At 34.7% G+C, this 22,980-nt stretch overlaps 1 protein-coding gene and 1 pseudogene across 4 annotated transcripts; both read right to left on the bottom strand.

Annotated features, from left to right (window-relative positions):
* Positions 1–474: 474 nt before the first annotated feature.
* LOC114264458 (kinesin-like protein KIN-14E) lies at positions 475–15,838 on the bottom strand. 3 transcript variants are annotated; one of them, XM_028205074.2, is made up of 25 exons: positions 15,568–15,741; positions 15,082–15,137; positions 14,736–14,979; positions 14,508–14,574; positions 14,202–14,333; positions 13,885–14,123; positions 13,444–13,771; positions 11,257–11,356; positions 10,986–11,167; positions 10,748–10,863; positions 10,423–10,525; positions 9,898–10,050; positions 9,641–9,787; positions 9,325–9,525; positions 8,776–8,940; positions 8,593–8,697; positions 7,904–8,044; positions 7,603–7,797; positions 7,281–7,407; positions 6,951–7,150; positions 6,622–6,804; positions 2,290–2,385; positions 1,939–2,136; positions 1,400–1,671; positions 475–937 (listed from the first exon to the last, which is right to left on the bottom strand). In XM_028205074.2, exons 2-25 carry the CDS (start codon positions 15,095–15,097, stop codon positions 745–747), a joined length of 3,903 nt encoding a protein of 1,300 aa, XP_028060875.2. In that variant the 5' UTR covers positions 15,098–15,137; positions 15,568–15,741; the 3' UTR covers positions 475–744. The 3 variants fall into 3 exon arrangements, with proteins under 3 accessions (XP_028060875.2, XP_028060882.2, XP_028060888.2); XM_028205081.2 differs by lacking the exon at positions 15,082–15,137 and having other exon boundaries at positions 14,736–15,000; positions 15,568–15,838; XM_028205087.2 differs by lacking the exon at positions 15,082–15,137 and having other exon boundaries at positions 15,568–15,771.
* Positions 2,829–4,426, bottom strand: LOC145790837 (non-functional NADPH-dependent codeinone reductase 2 pseudogene; annotated as a pseudogene). Its single transcript, XR_014330096.1, has 2 exons — positions 4,405–4,426; positions 2,829–4,129 (listed from the first exon to the last, which is right to left on the bottom strand). The product of XR_014330096.1 is annotated as a non-functional NADPH-dependent codeinone reductase 2 pseudogene (transcript).
* Positions 15,839–22,980: the final 7,142 nt, after the last annotated feature.

Genomic DNA, 22,980 nt, shown 5'->3' with positions numbered 1-22,980 from the left:
TTAATAAATACACAAAAATACAAAAAAAAAATACTAAATTTTCATATTTTTTATATTTTTGATATTTAATAAATTTAAAAAAAAATTACGAAAATTATACTTTTTAAATGTATTTATGTTAAGTATGTCTAAAAATAAAAAATAAAAAATAAGAAAAATTACTTAAAATATTAAAAAAAATCAGTAAAAATAAAAAAAAATACAAAAAATAAAAAATGAAAATTTTCTAAAAGGTGTTTACAAAAAACTAAAAACAAACATAGTGATTAATTGTTTTAAATTAGGGCTAGAGGAGTTTTAAGTAATTTTATACAAAGAAAAAATTTTAATTAAAAATTGAGGTCACAAGGCATTTTGTTTTTGTGGTGTAAATAGAAGCACAACATTCTAATGACTAGCCAACATGTTGTCACCTTTGAATTTTTTTTTTTTTGGGGGGGGGGGGGGGGGGGGGGAATCACTGTTGAGAACAGATTCACTCAAGGGTAAAATAAAAATATATAAAATATATACATATCACTACTTACAACTCTGATTTAAAAACAAACTCTTAACCCCTCGTATAACCCCCGACCTTAGACCTTGGCAAAATTTCAACCAAAAAAATACATTAGTAATTCAACGAGTCGTTGATACGAATACAAAGGTCAGGTTGCCAAAGCCTTCAAAGAATTGCCTCCAAATCAGTAATCAGCAAGATTTTCTCAACTTCAACAAATCATTGTCTACATATATATATGAACTTCACATGGAATGGCGTCCATCTGGTTTATCTCTAGTTGATTGTTCCTCTTGAATTTCTTCTAAATCTTCATCCTCCCCTTTCCTACCTGCTTGTTCTTTCCAATATGCCACCAACTTCTTCAATCGGGCCACTTCTTTTGATGACACATTTTTACTTGGGTCATTCACAATTGATCGGACTCTTGACGCGTACCTAAATGACATTAAAACCAACATATCCCGGTTAAGACAAGGTATTCCAAAAAGAAATAGAGTCAATTATTTTTTTACCAGCAAACCCATGGTAAAAAGTGTGCGCAAATAATCAGGACAAAATGCCAAAATAAAATCCCATGCCAATTATTGATAGAAAACGCATGTTGATGTGGTCAAGGCCAAGACATTGAAGCTATAGAGTCCCCGTGTTGGCAAAGATTTTAAGATCCATCAAAACTATGTCAAGAGAAGAATTAGCTTTTTCAATTGCTTTCATAACAATTGAAATTGTGAATTAATGACTCAATGCTACTTTATCCACAATGGTATAATCGATTTTACAAACATGCATAAATCGATTTAAAAACAAGCATGTTCACTGAACTTGGCCTTCAACTGAAAAATTAGAGTTTTTAACGACAATAGCTAAAAATCACAAATGATAAACACAAGAACTTACGTTAGAGAATTGTAGGTTTCGTCCAAGTTTGACTCAGCCGGAGATATGTTCACAAACATTAGTGTTTTAGCATTCCCACCAAGTGAATCACTCATTAACATAGTCAACTTGTGATTCCTGTAGGGTATGTGCTGATTGCCAGAAGATAAAGCACCAATAACATCTCCAAGTGCTGAGAGTGACTTATTGATGCTTTGAGCTTCTTTGAGCTGACTACCAGAAGAGCCTGACTTTTTTACTCTCTCAGAACCAGCAAGATCCACAAAACTTAGCTGCACGAAGGAGACAATTAGAATTTTTATATAAAAACGATTAAATTAGTGAATCTTCAACTCAACAAACAAGCAGAGTGAGTACTCCAACCAACCCATATCCTTATATAATTACATATTCTTATATTGCAATGGCATGCGCGTACTTCTTTAAACTTATTATAGAAGAGAAAACAGAGAATATTTGTCCATGCACTGATTCTCAAACATTAGTAGCACACATCTTGATTTAATGAAGTAAGATAGTATGAACAATAATTATAATACCTTTCCCCTGGCAATAGATTGAGTTTGAAGGTTTGTACTCTCAATAACAATGGATAGTATCAAATGAGATCTTGAACTCTGTTCATTCATTAGAGTTCCAGTTGTATGACGGCGTTCAGATCCGCCAAGAATGATGTTTTTCAGTTCCTCATAAGTTGTAACAGACACGACTGTGACATTTTCAATAGAAACCATGCCCTACAAATTCCAACATAGCCAATAGAAAGAAGACTTCCATATAAGTTACACAAGGACAAAGCCATCAATGAAAGAAAATGAGATTAAACAAATATTCATTACATTGGATCTATCCAAAATATCAAACAACACTAATAAGCCAATTACAATCACCTTTGAATCCTTTTTTATTTCAAGTTTTGTACGCTTTGCATTCTTCGGTAGTAAAAGATCAACCAGTGTATCTTGATATAACTCCACAATATATGCCTGCACAAAACAAATAAATAAGTAAATATAACAACCTTCATGCATCATCTCCTTACAACCACAGTACAATATAAACTAGGAGAGCTTTTATTCGAACTTTAATATGTTAAAATCCACCTACTCTCCACCTACTTCACCCACTTAAACCTACTCCACTAAACCTAACCCACTACACCACTACCACCTCACCTACTCCACTAAACCTAACCCACTACACCACTACCACCTCCACTTCACCTACTCCTTACCTACTACACACTCACCCTCTTCTATATATAGGAATCATGAATCATTGTAATTTAGATCAATATATATCAATCAACACTTAAACCTACTCCACTAAACCTAACCCACTACACCACTACCACCTCCACTTCACCTACTCCTTACCTACTACACACTCACCCTCTTCTATATATAGGAATCATGAATCATTGTAATTTAGATCAATATACACAACAATCAATAATACAATTCTCTTTATACATTAAATTTCTACATGGTATCAGAGCGAGGTTAAGAACTTAGTATTTTTCGCTTCACCGGCGGGCGGCAACCTCGCCTTGGCCGCCCGCCGGTCCTCAACCTAGTCCGCTAGAATTTTCTACACATACCTTGAAATTTCTTCGAGTCCACCACCTTCACGCCCAACTCCTTCGAGTCGCTGTCCTTGACTCACCCAGTCAACCCATCACCACCACACTCCTCTTCCCATCAAACCAAACCCATCTCAAATCAACCCACTCGAGAGTCTTGTAAGGCCCAGTGGCAGAGATGAACTCCTCTCCAGTAACTCTTCTACTTTGGAGATCTCACTGATCTTCTTAGATTCTTCTTCACTCAAAGCCCCGTCAAATATCTCAAGGTTTTGCTTCATCCTTTCTTTGTTGTAGCTCTTAATCACTATTGCAATCCCCTGTTCATACTCCCACCTCAGACAAACCTGAGCAACACTCTTCCCTTTGGCCTTTGCAATTTCATTCAAGACCTCAGACTCCATAACTCTGCTAGAGCCCCACATGTTTCCAGGTGCTCCAAGAGGAGAGAATGCAGCTACAGTGACTCCATTGGCCTTACAGTAATCTCTCAGCTTCTTTTGTCGCCAATATGGGTTCAATTCTACTAATTCCAATGGACTTTGTGAGGCCTTGTCTTGGGCAATCTTCCATGGCTTCCCAAACAGACTTGAAGTCCATTGGAACTATGTCTTCTGTCTTTGGTGGGATCTCAGTAGCCCCAGGCTTCATGCTTATTGGCCAGTGTATCAGAAACAGATCAAGGTACTCTAACTTTAGTTCCCTGAGGGTCTTTTGAAGCGTAGGGAGGACAAGTTGGGGATGACAATCAGTACCCCATAGCTTGGAGGTGATGAAGAGCTCATCTCGGGATTTGACTAAGCCAAGCTCCTGTGCCCAGTCCCAAAACAGGCATTTTTTGGCCAGAATTGAGAGCAATTTCTGGGACGCCAGACAAAGCCATTTCTGGGTAGTGACCCCTGAGATGGTCGATTTGTACTTGAGACTTAGGTTTGAAACAGTTGATGGGCTGATCTTGGATTCTCCATGGGCATGTCTCTGGTTATATATATCACCGCCATGGTTCAACCAATCTCCTGAATTTGAACCTGCAGTGAGACTCAGAGTGTGTAGACAAAAGATGCATAAGAAAAGCAACAAAAGATTCTTCTTGTTGCAGGTTTGTGTTGGTGACAGCTGTGGGATATGAACCCACGCTTTTTTTTTTTCTCATCTATCACACATCCACCACCCACGTTATTTCACACTTTTCTTTTATTTTAATATATATATATATCTATATTTTTTTATTATAATATATTTTCCTTATCCCTACTTTTATTTTATTTTATTTTCTTTTCTTTTTTCTATCTTTCTTTTTTCATCAATATTTTCTTATTCTACAACTCGTTAGTGAGCATCACCCTTTTTTTTTCATTATCTTATTATTATTTTTTATATTCCACCAAAAAAAAAAAAAAAAAAAAAAAAAAAACAATCACACCAATGTTTTTCATATGACCCATCCCCAAATATTTTTATCTATTTTCTTTATCCGTTGTTTTATTTTATTTTATTTTTATTCTTAAACAAAACAACAACACAAAATAACACCACAAACATTCCACACTCTTGTCATTTCTTCATGCCGGGGATCAACCCCGATCACCATTTTACACCACACCAAAAAAAAAAAAACACAAACACAAACACAAACACAAACAAAACCCAAACAACCACATCCACAGGCGGAATTTTTCTTCTCTACTCTGCCGCCGGTCTCTTCTTCTTGCCTCCGTCCTGGGCGGCCCTTGACGGTGTTGCCTCCGTGTTTCCCACTCCACTGGGCACGATCACTACTCCCTGCTCCTCCACTGCAGCATATGGCGGCCCTCCAAATCGGAACATAACGGTGGCCTTCCGCTTCAGCTCCTTATTTTCCGCCTTTAGCACACTTATCTCTGCTCGCGCATCCTTATACATGCGTTGGAGCAGAGCCAGCTGGGAGTTTAACTGTTGCACCTCATTTGTCCTGCTCTGCAGCCGGTGCGACAAGTTTGTGACCGCAGTCATGGTTTCCACACATGACTTCAGAGTATACTGATTGGCCTCAATATCAGTTTGCACCGCCATTTTTTGCTCCACCGACCGCATCGAAAAGTTCAACGGAGCAAACACAGAGGTGTTTGGTTGAGGTTCACTGGCCACCGCACCAGTTCTCTCTCTTGTTGACTCATTGAGGTCGGGAAAGAGAGTGAGTAGACCACGGGATGAAGAGGCCATATTCTGGGTAGTTGAACGGGAAGAAGAGGCCATGTTTTTTGGGTTGCTGAGTGTTTCCGAGAAGGGTTGGATACAGAGTATTTACAGATTGTTTCAGAATAACAAGTTCAGAGGTTTCAGTCTGGTTTGGTTACGCGGCCGACACGCCGCTCTGTCGCTCACATGCCTCGCCGCGTCTCCGGCTCACCTTTTGATGGCTCGACGCTTTCTGTCGGGCACGACTTTTGATGAAGTGGGCGCGCCTTTTGAGGGCGCAACTTTTGATGGCACGCCTTTTGAAAGATTGGGCACACCTTTTGAGGGTGCGACTTTTTATGGGTCCGACAAGACTCTGTAAACTGTCCCGACATTGATTCCGGTTAGCTCCTTCAAGGGTCCGACAAGACTCTGTAAACTGTCCCGACATTGATTCCGGTTAGCTCCTTCATGGGTCCGACAAGACTCTGTAAACTGTCCCGACATTGATTCCGGTTAGCTCCTTCAAGGGTCCGACAAGACTCTGTAAACTGTCCCGACATTGATTCCGGTTAGTTTCTACAAGGGTCCAGCAAGACTCCGTAAACTGTCACAACAACTGTCACAACATTGTCTGCTACAACGGTCCGACATGACCCCATAAACTGTCTTCTACAACGGTCCGACATGACCCCATAAACTGTCTTCTACATCGGTCTGACACCGCCATCCAGTGTCCTCTACAACGTTATGACACCCCCATACAGTGTCCTCTACAACGTTATGACACCACCATCCAGTGTCTTCACCAATGGTCTGACACGACCATACAGTGTCTCCTATCCTCTTTTATTTTTATGTATTTTCTTGTTTTGTTACTCTCTCCAAACTCAAGTTGGTTAGTTCCTATCCCCCTTGAATTTGCGGGGGGCTGTTAAAATCCACCTACTCTCCACCTACTTCACCCACTTAAACCTACTCCACTAAACCTAACCCACTACACCACTACCACCTCACCTACTCCACTAAACCTAACCCACTACACCACTACCACCTCCACTTCACCTACTCCTTACCTACTACACACTCACCCTCTTCTATATATAGGAATCATGAATCATTGTAATTTAGATCAATATATATCAATCAACACTTAAACCTACTCCACTAAACCTAACCCACTACACCACTACCACCTCCACTTCACCTACTCCTTACCTACTACACACTCACCCTCTTCTATATATAGGAATCATGAATCATTGTAATTTAGATCAATATACACAACAATCAATAATACAATTCTCTTTATACATTAAATTTCTACAATAGAACATCATGGTGCGCCTATATGTCATACAGACTGCATAGAATGGCCAGAAGAAGATACAAACTTTTAAAATGCCTTACTGAATTCTCCAAATTAGCATGTTCAACAACATTGAGCAAGCCTGATAGATTTCTATGGGTTCACAACTGTTACCTTTAAGGAGAATGAGAACTTGTTTGTGTCACGCTTCAGGATTTTAAAAAGTTCATAAGTAGCTAGCGGTGTAAGTCCAGGATTGTTCTCAGAGCCATAAATTGTAAAAGTCTTTCCAGAACCAGTTTGGCCATATGCAAATATGCACACATTATATCCATCGACGGCAGATTGCACCAAATACTGCATCAATAATTCAAAAAAAATAAATAAAATTGAGAAGCTGATAATAATACAAAACTATGAGCTAAATATATCAAACTGCAACATAGCAAGGTACAGAAAAAACACTCAATATTCATTAATAATTAAAAACTAATTCAACTTGCCTTTGTGTCCTCAAATACATCCTCTTGGGTGGCTTTGCCATCAAAAACACGATCATATAAATGTTGCTTTATTTCATCTCTCCATTGATGTTCAACTGTGAACTCATCCAAACTTGTAAGCACATTTCTTTCTTTTTCAGCAATTTCTTTTTCACTAAGAGGCCTTAATCGACAGAAGACCCTAATCTTGCCTTTCATATCTGAGGTGTACAAAAAAAGTTCAACAACAAACTTAAGCATTGATTAAGAAACATGAATCTTACAGACAACTAAAATCTATAAATAAAATTTCTATGAAACTAGGGGGAAAATAAAGAGGAATATTCCTACCTTCTATAGTATTAAAATAGCGTTTCCTCAAAACTTGTTCTTCCTTGTAAAGTGCTTCCAACTCAGCCAATTGAGCACCTTGCATCTTCAAGAGTGAAGCAGTTTGTTCATTCTTTCTGTCAATGTCCTGGAAAAAAAAAACTTTTTAGCTAGAGTAGTCAACAATTTTAATATTTATCCACAAACTAATACCAACTAATTGTCTACAAAAGAAAGAAAAATAAATAAATAAAATAAAATAAAAACAAAAATAAAAAATCCTCAAGTATTGAAGAATTTCCCAAAATATTGAAGAATTTAGCAATGAGATCAAGATCATCACCTCTTTCATTTCTCTTAATTCCTCAAGTTCCTTCAAATTATTTTGCAAAGTGGTAAGTTGTGTATCTTTAACTGCAAGACTCGACTCAGTCACAGCCAAATCTCGTGTAACCACTTCCAGCTTCTTTTCAAGTTCAGCAACTCGGAGCCGCATGGCCTTTCGTTCGTGTTCAATGTTTTTCTCAAGAACTTCGATCTGCGTTTAAGGGCCACAAGATGTCAAAGTTTTGCTAATATCAAAGTTTGACCAAGCAAAAACTCACATGGTTTTGTTTTAGAAAGCAGAGGAATTGTGCTGTTACCTCCTCAACTTTCTTCTTTTCAAGCCTCACGATTCTCTCTTCCAATAATTGTTTTTCATTTACCAGTCTTTTCGCAGTTTCTTCTGTTGCATGCAACTCTGCACTGCGTATTTTTAATTCATCTTGGATCTTTTGCAACACCTATACGTAAAACACGTCAAATTCTAAATTACTTAAACCACGACAAATCATATCAAGCAATGATAACCAATTATAACTACAAGACCTAACACAATTTAACATGGTGAACTGCCATGAACATTGTTTTGAAAAGACACTGATTCACCTAAATTTGACAAACCTGAAATTTTAAAAAAAAAAAAAAAAAGGTGCTTGGAAGGCGTTGCAAAAGAAATAAGGTGGGGCGTTCAAGTGTGTCATGCAAATATCAAGAAGATTACATGTCATAACAGAGCTCAAGGAATGTTACAGTGCTGGTGAATTAGTTAATTGTGGGGTAAAATTAATCTAGCAGTGTTATAGATAGGCAAACATATGTTCTTAGGTTTACTCCATGCCGTGTATTGTAGAGATTTTTCTTTTGATCAAGCATGGGTACGAATTTTCCCCTTTTATATTGTACATGCAATCGATCTTTTGTCAATACATTTCCACTCAATTACCTTTAAAAAAAAATACAGATATTTGAGTTCGTTGCAAACATACATAGATTTTATTAACAAGTATACCTGATTATTTGCTTCAACCAGCTCCTTCTTGGCATTACTCTCCAATCCTAGATTACTAAGTTTTGCCAGACTTGCTTCCATGCTCCGTTTATCCAACAAAGCAGCCTAATAAGTACCAAACCACCACTTGGTAAGGAAATGAATAAGTATTAGGAAACTAATTTCGCAAACATAACCAGTCACCTGAAGTGACGAATCTTTTTTATCACACAAAGATCTGAGTTGGTCACGGTCACAAGTAACTTCCATCAAGTTTTGCTTCTCAGATCTCAAAAAATCTTTCAAGCCCTCTAGTTCTTCTTGCAACCTCGCTTCGTGCTTTTGTTTCTCATTTAGTTCTTCCAATAACTGCATGAGCATATCAAGATGATTCAGGTCAAGTGAAAATTCTGTCAAAGAAAGACTCAAACAAAAAATAAATATTTTATATGACATGTCACCTTCAAGGAATAAAAATCACATTACTACAGCTAGAATAATGTCTACCCACAATCAAATATAGATCTTACAGATTATTAAAAGTGAATCGTCATAAATCTAAACAAAAACCAATTTTTTATCACATATTTACAAGAAATGCATTGGTTTAAAAATGAAGAGGAGGTTGAGCATTTTATTCAATCCACATTATTTTGGATTTCAACACCACATCACTAATTTCATTGTTGACAGTTCAATTTTATTTAGCATAATTAAAAAAGAGGCAAGCTTTTTCAAAATTCAAACACTCACTTGATTAGAATTCTTTTGTGATTCTTCAAGAGCTTTGGACAAATCCTCGACGCGTTTCTCATTAACATCCACACTAGGAGGCCTATAATTATTAGCCAGATCTCCATTTATTGACCCACTAGCAGCAGACCTTGCTTTAGAGTAACGACGTAACATGACATCATTTATATGCGTTTGAAGGGCAACACAGATTTCCTCTCCCTGTATTAAATAGAAAAAACATACTATGTAAAAAATAAAAGGATATAAGAAAGAGACCAGAAATTACAAATCCGCAGTATCGGCATAATCAACGGAGATGATGAGCATTAACCACCTGCTTAGTTTCAAATTGAAAGATATGTAAGACCCCAGCAACTCTCATTTTGAAAAATACAGCAGTATTGCTGCTACCAAATTGCATGATATCTCTCAACTCTGCAGAATGTAGATATTCTTTTGGAACTGGACGAAAAAAATGAACCTGTGGAAAAAAATTGGTGATCATCTTCATGTTCAGCAATCAACATATCTACAATGATGATGACAAATTTTTGGTGCATCTACACCACTGAATAATAGTTTATGACTCACCCCACGTTTATTAATCCCCAAAACAATCCTCCCAGGCAGAAGTCCAATGGGATCATCTATCTTGCGAACACTAAAAAAAACTGAATTCCCATAAGGAAGTGTTCTCAAGATCCGCAGAAATTGCTGTCTTGCATCATCCTTTGTTAGATTCTCCTACACAGGCAATGTAAACATCTTAAGAAACACAGCATTCTTATGCAATACATTACTGCCCATGACAGTTCAATAAATCTTGTAAAAGGTGATATAAGTAAGAACAAATAAGAACCATTTAAATTGCTATACCTAACCTAGGAAAGAAAAGTGAACCCTATTTGGGACCAATTTGTCTAATTAAAAAAAAAAAAATCCTTTTTTTAGTATTTCAAATAAAGGAACAAGTAAAGACATAGTACTACCATGCAAACTTTGACCCTGCAATAGTTTGCAAAAAGATTAAAAAGAGAGGAAAAAAAAAAAAAACGCAAAGCTGGGAAAAAGGGCAAAAAATATAATTTAGTTAATCTTCAAAATGCTAGTTCTTACCATTGAACGATACCGAGAAAGAATATCCCACTCCCATTCCCTCTTTGCTCGAGTTATTGCAATCTGTCTTGGTAAAAAACGCTCCAGAAGTGATGTCCAGTCACTGAAAAAAATTAATATATAACAGAAGTTTTAAAAAGTATATCTAAATGCCAAACATAAACAAGCTGAAAACAATTCAGTCTTATGATTTCAACATGAAGCAACAAAGAAAGGTAATGAGGGGAAAACTATGAGAAAGTAAAGAAACAAAAAAGAACTCTAAAGCAGCATGCAACAAGAGATTGAACGCAATAAATAATAAGAAAGTAAAAACAATACTGACGTGCATGATTCAGGGCTAACAATAAATCCAATTTCAACCAAAATTTGCAGTGCAGACAGTTGTGCAGCATCATCTCTTCCAACTGGATAATTGCCCAATATATAATCATGTTGTAACTGTCACAGTACAACCAAAATCATCACATTCAAAAGTCAAAAATGATTTAAACTTCAAAAGCATTGCTCAAAATCTACTAGTGGTTAAGAAACAGAAGCAAAATAAAAGAATGATTACATACTTGAACATAAGATAACTGTACAAACATTGGTTCTCCTATAGCTTCATCTGACTCCCGAAATAACTTTTTTTTAAATGTCAACTTGCAGTGCAAGATTTCTCCTTTACTTCGGTCCTTTGCTGCCTTAAATTCAGCTAGCAGATCCCCAATGTATTTGTTATCATCCAACCCAATATACTCCTCTATATGACATCAAAATGCATATTATTATGAAAACAAAAGCAAATATATATATATATATATATATTAGGAACTCAGGTAAAACAAATACCATTTCCAAGATCAGGTGATTTAGAACCAGCAACAACCTTCCGGCACTCAAACAGACTGAAGCTAGAATATGCCGACAATTTAATAATCCCTGCAAGCTCCTGAAGTGGTAATGCTGTTAAACAATACTCATAAACCACAAGAAAAAATCAATAAAGAAAAAAAAAGAAGATGCATACTGACATGTTATAGAAGAGAACAAGAACACAGTAACTATCTACTATTTGAACCCAAAAAGTGTCAATTTTTATAAGTAAATCCACAACTGTTCAAAGCCAAGCACATATGGTTCAAATATCTCGAATCTCAAATCAAAATATTAGAACACAAGGGGACCAATAACGACATGTATACAGTTAATGGACTACCACATAACAAATATAGCAACCAAGGAGGCCATTAAAATTACGAAAGCATGTAATGCAAACAATATGTATTTTAACTAGTCAAACTTATACAAAATAATCTAAAACTAACACTGTGAAAGGAAATAACTAATCAGGCATAATAAACTCAAATTTTGAATGGCTAGAAGGAATATCTTAAATAACTTACTTCCTAGTATCATTTAGACGACTACTAGATCAAATGCATCACATGCAGAGATTGCAGCAAAAGAGAAAGCATATCAATATTTATCAGTCAGTTAGGCCAAAAAACTGAATGCAGTCATATCTGGCAAACCTTGCTGGTCTAAACTTCTCATGAAACTACTTCAGACCTAATGTGGTATATTTCTCCTTCCCATGAATTTCAATCTAACTTACAGAATGTATCCTAATAAACAAGAAGAAAAATACTTTCTACATGCAGTCATGTCCGACAAAGTTTGCTCATATGAGCTTCTCATGCAACTACTTCAGACCCAATCTGGTTATTAGAGAGCTTGATTTACATTATTGGGCCCATTTCCTAACAGCTTAAGCTTTTGGGACAATTAGTGACTTAACATGGTATCAAAGTTCAAGTTAGAGGAGATCTCGGGTTCAAGTTAGAGGAGATCTCGGGTTCAAGTTCTCCAGTTGCATTTGGTCCCTGATTGCATTCTTTCTCTCATTTGCATTTTTTCTTCTTCTCTATATGCATGAATGTTTGCATCTCCACATGCAAGACGGAATTGAACATGAGGGAGGGTGTTGAAAGTTTGACATACATTGATGGGCCTATTTTCTAATAGCTTAAGCTTTTGGGACAATTGGTGACTTAACTGTGGTCATCTTTGCCCTTCCCATGAATTTCAATCCAACTTTCAAAACGCATTCCCAATATCTAGCTATCATGAATTGAACTACTCAAACAAAGCATTCCAATATTCAAAAAAAAATTTCCCCCTTTGCAGTAATTCTCAAAAGAACATGAAGCATACCATTCTTCCAATTGAAACCATTACAAAGGAATGAATAGCTCCATTTTTCCTAAGAAGCAAGAAGAAAAGGACTTTCCCATAAATCAATGGCCAACAATATGCCTAAAACCTCTTAATTTGCCAAATACCATGTGAAGAATTTTTCAGAAAACAACAATAATTCTTGTATCAATTTGGACCAACTGTAACATATCATTTTTTATCTGAATTCTTCCATCCAATGAATGTTTAGATCATTTTTTCAGATTCTTATAACATTCATGGAAGGTTCTCTAGTTATTGTGCAGATTTTCCACACAGATCTGATGAATGAAACATTTTTCAGTAAATTCTAAAAAGGAGTGATCAAATGTTCCCATCGATGGAGTTTAAGCAGCCTAAGAACTAACTAGAAAGTATTTTGTTGTTGCTCAATAGAACAACTAGCTACTACTAAAATCTCCTGGGCTCAACCCTTCCACACTGAAATCAAGGCAGTTTCTTCTATCTGCTATTTCCTCGGCTTTAGAAATAGAAGACACCCAGCAACATGCAGCATCCATGCAATCAGTTTGATTGTCTCAGATAGTAATTGCAAATTTAGTGGTACATCCTCATTATGTATTTATATGTAATCAGCAACTTTTTTTTCCTTGCCTGGGGGCAGGAGTGAGGGGCACTTGCATAAACTGCACCAATATACTGGTTTGCCCCTTTAAATAGTAAGCCTCCAAACCCTTTCTCTACATCACAATTTTATTTTCCATTCTTTTATAGTAAACTCTCCTTTGTATGTATGTATGTATGTATACATGCAAAAAGACAAGTAAAGTTCAATAGTACCTCAACAGCATCAGCTACAATTGTTGCCATGCTATATGTAATTTCTTCAAAAGTTTCATCCAAGAAAAACACTATAGTTGTCAGCTTTTTACCAATCAAAATAGCTTCAATCTCTTCTCGACCAGGTATCGTATGCCTAGGTCCAGCCTTAACAGAATGCTTCAATGCATTTAGTGTGTTTAATGCAAGGACTTGAATATCTGCATCAATATTCACACCGTGTGCAACATTATGAACATATTCTGATAAATATCCACCAACATCCTTGCTGGGAGGCATGCAGGATGCACATAGATACATTAACTCCCATGCTCGAATTAAATATTGCCTGTATTTCAAACACAATAAGGAAAACCCACATATTTACTATAAATATATTAGAAGAATAAAGAATGCACCAAGTCACAAACCAGCAATTTATGAAATTGGGTAAATGCATACCTATCTGGATTATTCCTTGTCTGCTTTGAAATTTGAACAAAAAGTTCATCTCGAAGCTCAGAACGCTTCAAAGCCTGCTTATATAGTTTCCCAACAAGGTCAATACGTTCCTCTAAGCTGCTTGGAGTCACTCGATCAGAAGAATCAACACCCATATACTTCAAAATAGTCTGGAACAGTTTTACCGCCCGACTTACAAGATCACTATTTATCTTTAGTATTGATGTTGGAATAGGATCCTATAAAAAATTGAGACTTAATACAGTTGATAAACTCAATAACAAAACAAACTGTCGTCAAAATTAACATGTTATTACCTTTTGGAAACATAACATATCCTCAAATGTGAATTTTTCTCGCACTTGGGGACCCACGGATTTTTTAGAAAAAAAACTACGTTTTCCAGCAGAGTGAATCTGCTTTTGCATTGCCCTTAGAAAGCCCTCCACCTAAAGGACACAGCAGATTATGATAATATGAAATTTGAATGACCATTCATCAAAAGCAAGAAAGCAGGCGTTGGATATGTAGTCAAGATGTTCGGCAATCAATTAATCAAATTGGGCAGAGATGAAACTTTCTTTATGGATATTGCAATTATCAGCATAAGCAAATCTTGTCACCTGGAATTTATCAATCAAGGGTATAGCACCAGCAAGTTCTGCTGGAATAGCCATTGTTGACGGTGTACTGCAGGATACATTAAGTAAAAACCGTCCTTAGTCTAAGGCACTTAAAAAATGCTATTGAAGCTGCAATTCCTTGCAAAATTACATAATCTAACAAGCTAGCTAAAAGTAACGCCAAGTGTCAATTCTTAACAAAGTACAAGTGGAATGCAAGAAACTCACGGTGGTGCAAAATTGGAACCATCACTGTCATAATCATCCCCATTCGAAACAACAGCAGAGTTGAGAGGAGGAGATTCATATCCATTACTAGAGGTGAATGAAGATCTGCCTGCTCTAAAACTTTGTGCCATAACTGGTGGCATATCAGATGTCTTTGCACCAAAAAAAATAGCCCGAGCTATCTCAAATTGTTCTACCTCACTTTCACAACTGAAACTCTTCTGGTCCTCAAAACCCCTTTGAGCTATTCAACCATTTCATTAAACTGATTAAAACAAACCCAAAAAGAAAAAGAAAAAAACAAATTTTAATGTACTGTTAGCTGCAAAGATAGGAAACTGCATACGCTTAAGATGAATCATGAACAATCTACCAATTCTTCCATCACAGATAGCTTATTCACTATAAAAATAAAAAAAAATAAAAAAAAACCAGGAAATCATATCAATCACTTCAGTGTGTGGATTTAGACCACCAAATCACCCTCCAAACTATCAGAAACTCAGTAGTTAAATTAGACCAAATCACTCTCCAAACTCTTAACAAGGGCGAAAGCAAATGAGCTTCTTGTGGAGGGTTCTAATCTAACAATCTACTCATTCTGAAAGAAATTAAATTACAAAAAAAAAATTAAAAAATGAAAGAAACTTCACCGAAATCAAGATGCGAGAAAATCTAAGTACAGATCCACAAACAACGAGACAACAGTTTGGAAGAGGCTCCGACATTAATCTCATTTTTCAAACCACATATCAACCAGATCGATAAACAATATATATATATATATATATATTGTGATATGGAAAATGATGAAATGAGTAGACTGTGATACCTCAAAGGGAGTCCCATTCGCCGGAAGTAAACTTGAGATCTCCGACGGCGCCGGTCGTCAATCATGGACTCATGAGAGAGAGAGAGAGAGAGAGAGAGAGAGAGAGAGAGAGTGGAGTAAGGGAGGGAGAAGGGAGGGTGAGGGTCACGAGAGCATATTTTGAACAATTGTTTCGTTCTGGGGAAGAAAAAAACAAAAATAAATAATAACATATGTTGTGAAAGTTCTGATATATGTCATGTGAAATCACAAAACTAACCTTACTTTCAGTGCAAATATTTGTTTGGCTGAGTATTTTTGGTAAATTACACTTGCACACTTGTAAAGTTTTGATATATCATTGTCGCCTCGTCGGATAACTATTTTATGCAAACTTTATTGTTTTGTTTTTAAAAAATTGAGTTTTCAATTTGTTATTATTATTTTTTTTTTTTAACTTTTAGATCCAATTAATCTGAAAAAACTTAAAACATACAAGATTTGTAAAGAAATTTTTTTTAAAAAATACTAAATATAAAAGAATATATAAAAATTCTATAAAATTTCTTATTTTTTTGAATTTATTATTTTTTTTTAGGGTGCTCACGCGATAAATCTAATTTTAAATTTTCTTTACTCGTAGGTCCAGGCGTTGAAACACTTTATCCACAAGAATAAGCTCATGTAAAATAACCAAAATATTATTTATATATATCACATACACGGTCCCGATCTTAGTCACACACACTCTCTCTGAATCACCTCCCTTTCTTGCCTCTAAACGTTCTCTCTCTCTCTCTCTCTCTCTCTCTCTCTCTCTCTCTCTCTCTCTCTTCCTCTATCGGAGCCACTATCACAAACCATCGTGACCCACACTGCCAACACCATCTGGTCTCATTTCCCTCACCCTTCTTTATCTCCCTCAATCTATCTCAATCTTTCTCTCTTCCTCTCTCTTTCTAGATTTTGCCTTCACTGCCGCCGCTTCGTCTTCAACGATTCCATTTCAGTCGTCGGTACAACCGCTAGTAACACCGCCTTCCTCTATCGTTCGTTTTTATTATCGCCGAAGGCCTACTCAACCACACAGATCTACAGATCTCTCTATCTTTTTCAAATCTATAGTCCCATCTAGAAATGTGCAAAATACTACCTAATTTGCTAAAACCGCACCAATCCGCATCAATCTATACCGTTTTAACTGCTAACCACGGTTTAAAATTTAAAATTTATAATCCGCCAACCGAACTACTTCGTTCCGCTCCGCTATAGTTAATACATATCTATTTTTTAACTTCCAATGAAATATCAATGTAAAAATGAATGTGAGAGAGATTTAAAATATAAAATTTATTACAAATTAGTAGTTATATATGAAAATGTTATATGAAATTACTTTGTGTTATATATTTAAAAAATATTATACAAATTAGTGTTATATATTATGCAAATATATGATAATTAGTTAAAATATTCTTCAATCTACCAAAAATCGCCCAAACCGCAATTTGTCAATCCGTTAATCAGCTAACTTGCGCATTCAATTTGTAATTTTACTCTCAAACTGCTCGAACCGCACCACACACACCCGTAGTTCCATCACCGCAGCTTTAGATCTATCGTAAAAGCTCCAGATCCATTTTTTTTTTAAGGCTTTAACGGTATTAGAGTGTGATCAGAAAGCGATAATGAGGTAAACGACAGAGAACAAGGCACAGATATGACTTTTTCGAACTTGGAAACAGCAAAATCATAGCGATGTTAAAGTTTTCTTTTGAGTAGACCTTGTTTGGTTGTTGAGAAATTTATGAAAAAGTGAAGCTAGAATTCAAACTTTTGAATAGAGTAATTCTCTATGTATCAGAAAACTTGAAGTTGTTATATATCTGTTGTTTGTTTTGTGCTTCCCACAACACATGTGCTTATGCATTGCAAAAGTAGCAAGAGTTGTCTTTAATTGCCAAAAGTGAAAATCATTTAATCATAAACTTAAAAAAATGATTTAGAGTTATCAAAGAGTGGATCTCTTTTAACTATTATTTAGTGTTTTTTAAAGTAAATAAAATTGGACATGCTTATGAGTGTTGAGTTGTCTTGGAAATGTTTTGTTGTTGTTGATTTTTTTTTTTTTTTGACCATTTGTTGATGAAGTTTGGTTTGGAAAAAAATTGAGAACAAATAGGTTAAAATCTTCTTATTTGGCTGGACATTCAAAGCATTGGAACAGATAAGGGGAAGGAGATAAAAGATAAATTGGATTTGGAGAGTAAAAATTAAGCAAATAGAGGATTAATGTGAAGTTTTATTGTTTACATATTCAATTTAGGTTCATTTTCAACAGATAGAAAAAAGATTATAGAATTTCAATAGATAATTTGAACATGTAGAATTTTTGTATAGATAAATTTCAACAGATAAATTTTATATAGACAAATATTTGAACAAATAAGGAAAATTTGAATTAAAAAGATTAAAAAATTAAATAAATAATGTTAGGTTTTTGTTATTGGCAATCTCGTTTGACAAAACTCATTTTAGTGTAATTTTATTCGATATTTTATTTAAGTAAGGCTATGATTATTTAGATGCGAATCCAATCCGAATTATGCCTATGCAGAGGAGTTTGTGATCTTAATCATATCATGTTGGCCACTTCGCTGACTATGTCGAGGATTGAGTCGCCTGGTCAGCTCGCGGGGGTCTAGGGAGTAGCATTCCCGAAGCAAAATGCAAAAATGCAATCAAAGTTGTTTGTTCGCTTGAGCGAATGAATGTACGCTCGAGCGAAATTATTTGGTCCCAGAAGCTTTCACTGACTATAAGAATACTAAGAGGATGTTTTCCTCGCTCGAGCGAAAACACTTGGAAAAACATGCATTTTAGTCTCCTCGCTCGAGCGAGCATTCCTTCGCTCGAGTGACTATCGCGACCTTGTTTTCTATAAATATGTGGTTCAGTCAGATTTTAGGGTACGACTTCTAGATCTTTTTCTTGGTTATTAAGATTTTTATCTGGAGCTTTTTTGCTTGTTTCATTTGATATCTATGAGAGTTTAATCATGAATTGAGTGGATTATATCAAAGGGTTTGTTTAGTTTGTTTTATTCACAAAATTGAAAGTTACTCTTCGGTGGATTCTGGAGAATTTGGGCCTGAAACTTTGGTGGATTCCTGAATGGCTCATCGTCGTGGATTCAATATCGACGTTGTGGATTCAACGTTGGGCAAGACGATTCCGAAATGAAGATGGGACTGGAAGATGCACATAGGGATCGGTTCAATTCGAGCGTGGATTCGCTAGATGATTGAAAGTACACTTGTGTAATTACTTTGTGTCTTCTTAGTGGATTGTTTAGTAGCTTTTGCCCATGATTTTTTTTATCCCAATTAGAAGCGCTCCAATTGTGATTTTTTAACATAAAATCATTGTGTTGATTTGTCATTGATTGTTTGATTGGGATTGCTATTTACTAGTTAAAATTGATATATAATAACAAATCAATATCTCCAAGATTTTAGATTTTTCAGATAGTGTAAGAAATTAAGCAAATAGACAAAAAAATTTAAACAGATAGATATAATTTAAGCAGATAGTCAAAAAATTTTTTGAACATATAGTCAACAAAAAGTCAACAGATAAAAAAAACACAACAGATAAATTAAGGGGTAAAATTAGAAATAAAATGTCCTCCAAAATCAACGAAAAGACTTATCATCAAACTATTTCACAAATAGTGGACCTCTCACTAACAAAAAATATTCACTGGATCTCATATCTTATACACTCTTTAGATGACTTTAACCAAAACATGAGCCGGATCAACTACCTTCAGATACATAATTAATATAGTCGAAAAAATATGTGATTAGCTCATTGATTGTTGATAAAACATGTTTGTTTGGCAAATAAGGTTCATAGTCAAAAGCAAAAAAAAAAAATTATAAATTATCATATTATTTGTTTCACTTTTTATACATATTTTTATAAAAATAAAAAAAATCAACTAACATAGTTAAATCCCAAATGGGAAGCCAAAAACCCCCCAAAGTCTTTGTTTGATCCATGACACTCACAGCGGCTATTAACATGTTTATTGTAACTACAACTTTATTCTGAAACAATCGGTGTACACTCATTGTTATGGAAATTGGTTCCAATATGTTATGATATAAAACTACAAAACAAGTGAAGTATTCTGTGCTAGGAAAAGGTATATCAAAAGTTTATAGGGGTATTAGTGTAATTTGTCTTATTTTTTTTGAACCCTTCATTTGAATTAGTTAAAAAATGGGGTGACTTGCTTGACATAAAAGCAAAACAAGAAAGGACCTCCTCTTTTCTCAATTTTAGGTGACTTTTTATTTATGGGGCATTTATTTATTAATTTTAGGAGAAAATCTAGGTAAAAGGCATATCACCAAGAAGGCCAGCGAAACAATTCACAATCATAACTTTTTGAGCCGTGATTAAGATAGAGAAAATTATCTCAGTTTTTTTTTTTTTTTTTATTTGTTTTTCAAGTTCAAATGAATAATAAATTTGATAAACATTAATAATTAAATTCATAAATTTTTTCATTAACCTCTAAATATTTTATGAAAGTCCCTCTAAGGTGTAATTTCCCCTTCAATATGCTCACATGTTTGAAGAGCATCTAGCAATTTGTATTGTGCATTTTAATTTCTCTATAAAATATTTTTGAATTATGTAAAACGTTAACGGACTTGACTGTTATGAAAACAGCTGTCAATCTGCCGCCATTTCACTACCACCTTGTCGCCTCCCCACGACTAATACAATCAGTAATACATTAATTTCAAGGTTAAAACTAAAAACAGAAAAAATGTTTCACTGAAAATATTTTTGTAAAAAAATTTGTCATAATATTTTTTGTCGAAACAAGAAAAATAAAACTAAAAAATTGCCTAGTAACATAACCAAAAAACCAGGTGGGTGCATCTAATGGAATTGCTAATTGGTTCCCCCACAACATGTTATTTTAATCCTCTTTTTCGTTTTAGTACTGAAAAGAAATTAAATAATAATAATAATAATAATAATAAGACAAGACAAAACAAAAGTAGCGTTATCAATGCACATTAACTCTTGTGATGGGAAAGTGCTTTTAAATTCCGGGGGGATTGCCGGCTATGCCGGCTTGGGTCTGTGAAGAAAAAGGGCTTTTAAATTAAGCTCACGAGAATAGGCCCTCCTCTCCTTCCTTACACCACACCACAATAATCTTCCCATCAATTAATCTATCACGGAATTTTATTTATTTATATTTGTAAAGTCAAATAAAAGTTTTTTAAAAACATTTGGAGAGGTGTATCCAGAACTGGTAATTATTCAATATTTTTAATTATCAACTCAATATATTGATGTGATGTTTTTGAATAGATTTTGGAGTGCCTTTAACGATTTGTCTGATTGAGAGATTTGAAAAAGGAAAGGAAAAAGGTACGTGAAATTAGGTGAAATATTTATCTTTTTTCTTTTCCTTTTCCTTTCCAAATCTATCCTCAAATCCCCCAACCAAATACAGCATAAGTGTATCAAGATGCTCCAAATTATTGGTCTTACACAACACAGCAAATACATCATTCATGTAAAAAAAAAAAATTGATTGAATATCAATAGTCACATGATTATATTATATTTATTTTGTAAAAATTAAAAGAAAAAAATGATTTTGAGTTTAAACACAAAGTGATCTGATTATATGACTATTAATGTCCAACCAATTTTTTTTTCTTGCATGAATAACCTACCCTGCAGGCCTTGCTAAATGAACGGTTCATATCATTTTGATGGGCTTGGAATAGTCTATTGGGAAACTTATTTAGTGTTCTTGAAGAAAATATATGTAGTGTCTCAACTTAATTTTTATTGATCTAATCAGCGAGAGCTATAACATTTATGTTATTTGTTAGGAAATAATAGGACAAGTGACATGAGATAAATGACATGGAGTACTTGAGCATCATCAAATAATCTGTAGAGTAGAACTCCAATCTCGGTCCCAAACTACCTATTGAGAGCTCTGTATAATGAAATTTGTGGAGTTGACTTAAGCCAATTGATCAGTTAAATGAGAAATAAAGTCAATCATAAAGCCCTTTTTTTATGCAACATTATTAATAAAAAATATCACATATACATATCCCGGTAATACCTCAAATAAAGCTAAATAATTTTCCAGCCAAGGACAAGCAACCAACTAGAAAGGAAACAACCAACAAACTAGAAGAAGGGAGAAATAAAGTCAAAGGAATTGCAGGTATTAAATACATACATGAGAAAGTTGAGAGAGCAATCAAATCCTCAAAATAAAGTTGGATTTTGATGCCCACCAAGGGGCAGCCTTGCGTGCACAGAGCAATTAATTGCATTAAATAAATTTATCACTTCAATACTAGATTTGTTGCTTCATGCCAACAATGCATATACAAATAAATATTATTCATCAAAACTGCAATTTTTACAGAATTTTTATACCTAAAGAAATGATATTATGTTGGCCATTTTACAATTAAAAATTACCTTCTTAGATTCTTTGTTTTAGACTAATAAGTTTTAAATTAAAATATATCATTATGTATTCAATCATTGTGCATATTTTGTTCTTTTACTAGCATTCGTATTAATTCTTTGTTTTTAGAATAATATATTGTTCTTCATAACATGTACCCAAAACATTGTTTGACAACAATTTTTCATGCTGTCTTCAATTAGGGCAGGCTCTCAACCTCTCTATTTGATTAGTGCCAAGTGTCTGATTAATACATCACGAAAAGACTGGACTCGAAATAGGTAGAAATTCTGATAAAAATAAGGAATTAAACATTATGAAAATAAATAAGAATACCGAGAATATCTAGAATTGAAATATGCAAATAAGATTCATTTTATATATGACTCACAACATACTAAATTTAAATTATACTAAAATTTTGGCTAAAATTTTTGAGTAACTAAAATTATTGCAAATTAAAAGAGGTTTGATGAGTGGGAATAAAATGAGTTGATGTCCAGTAAGGCACTAACATTCATACCAGAGAATAGGAGGCTAGCTAACATGGGTGCCTCATGCATCTTGTTAGAGTTGTGGCCCTATTTTCGCTTCTATTAATCTTCTTTAATCATACAAAAAATAAAAAATAATAAAAAAAAAAGGACAATAATTGATAGGGGCTAAAGATGAGAGAGTGGTTCCATGTAGTCATCCAACACAAGCAAAGGAAGGATTTTATGGGTAGCACCATACCAACTTCTTCAAAATTGTTAGTTAGAGAGCTTTTTTTGTTAAAAATAATAAAAAAATAAAACACTTTGGCAAATAGTTTCCAGACAATTATAGATGATTTGAATCCTAGTGTGGTAGTTAAACTAATCATAATAAAGTTTTGACTATTTTAATACCAAGAGTAAAGA

The sequence above is a fragment of the Camellia sinensis genome, chromosome 1 (genome assembly GCF_055761805.1).
Source record: "Camellia sinensis isolate YWXY chromosome 1, ASM5576180v1, whole genome shotgun sequence".
NCBI lineage: Eukaryota > Viridiplantae > Streptophyta > Magnoliopsida > Ericales > Theaceae > Camellia > Camellia sinensis.
This window is presented reverse-complemented; position numbering and strand designations above follow the sequence as displayed.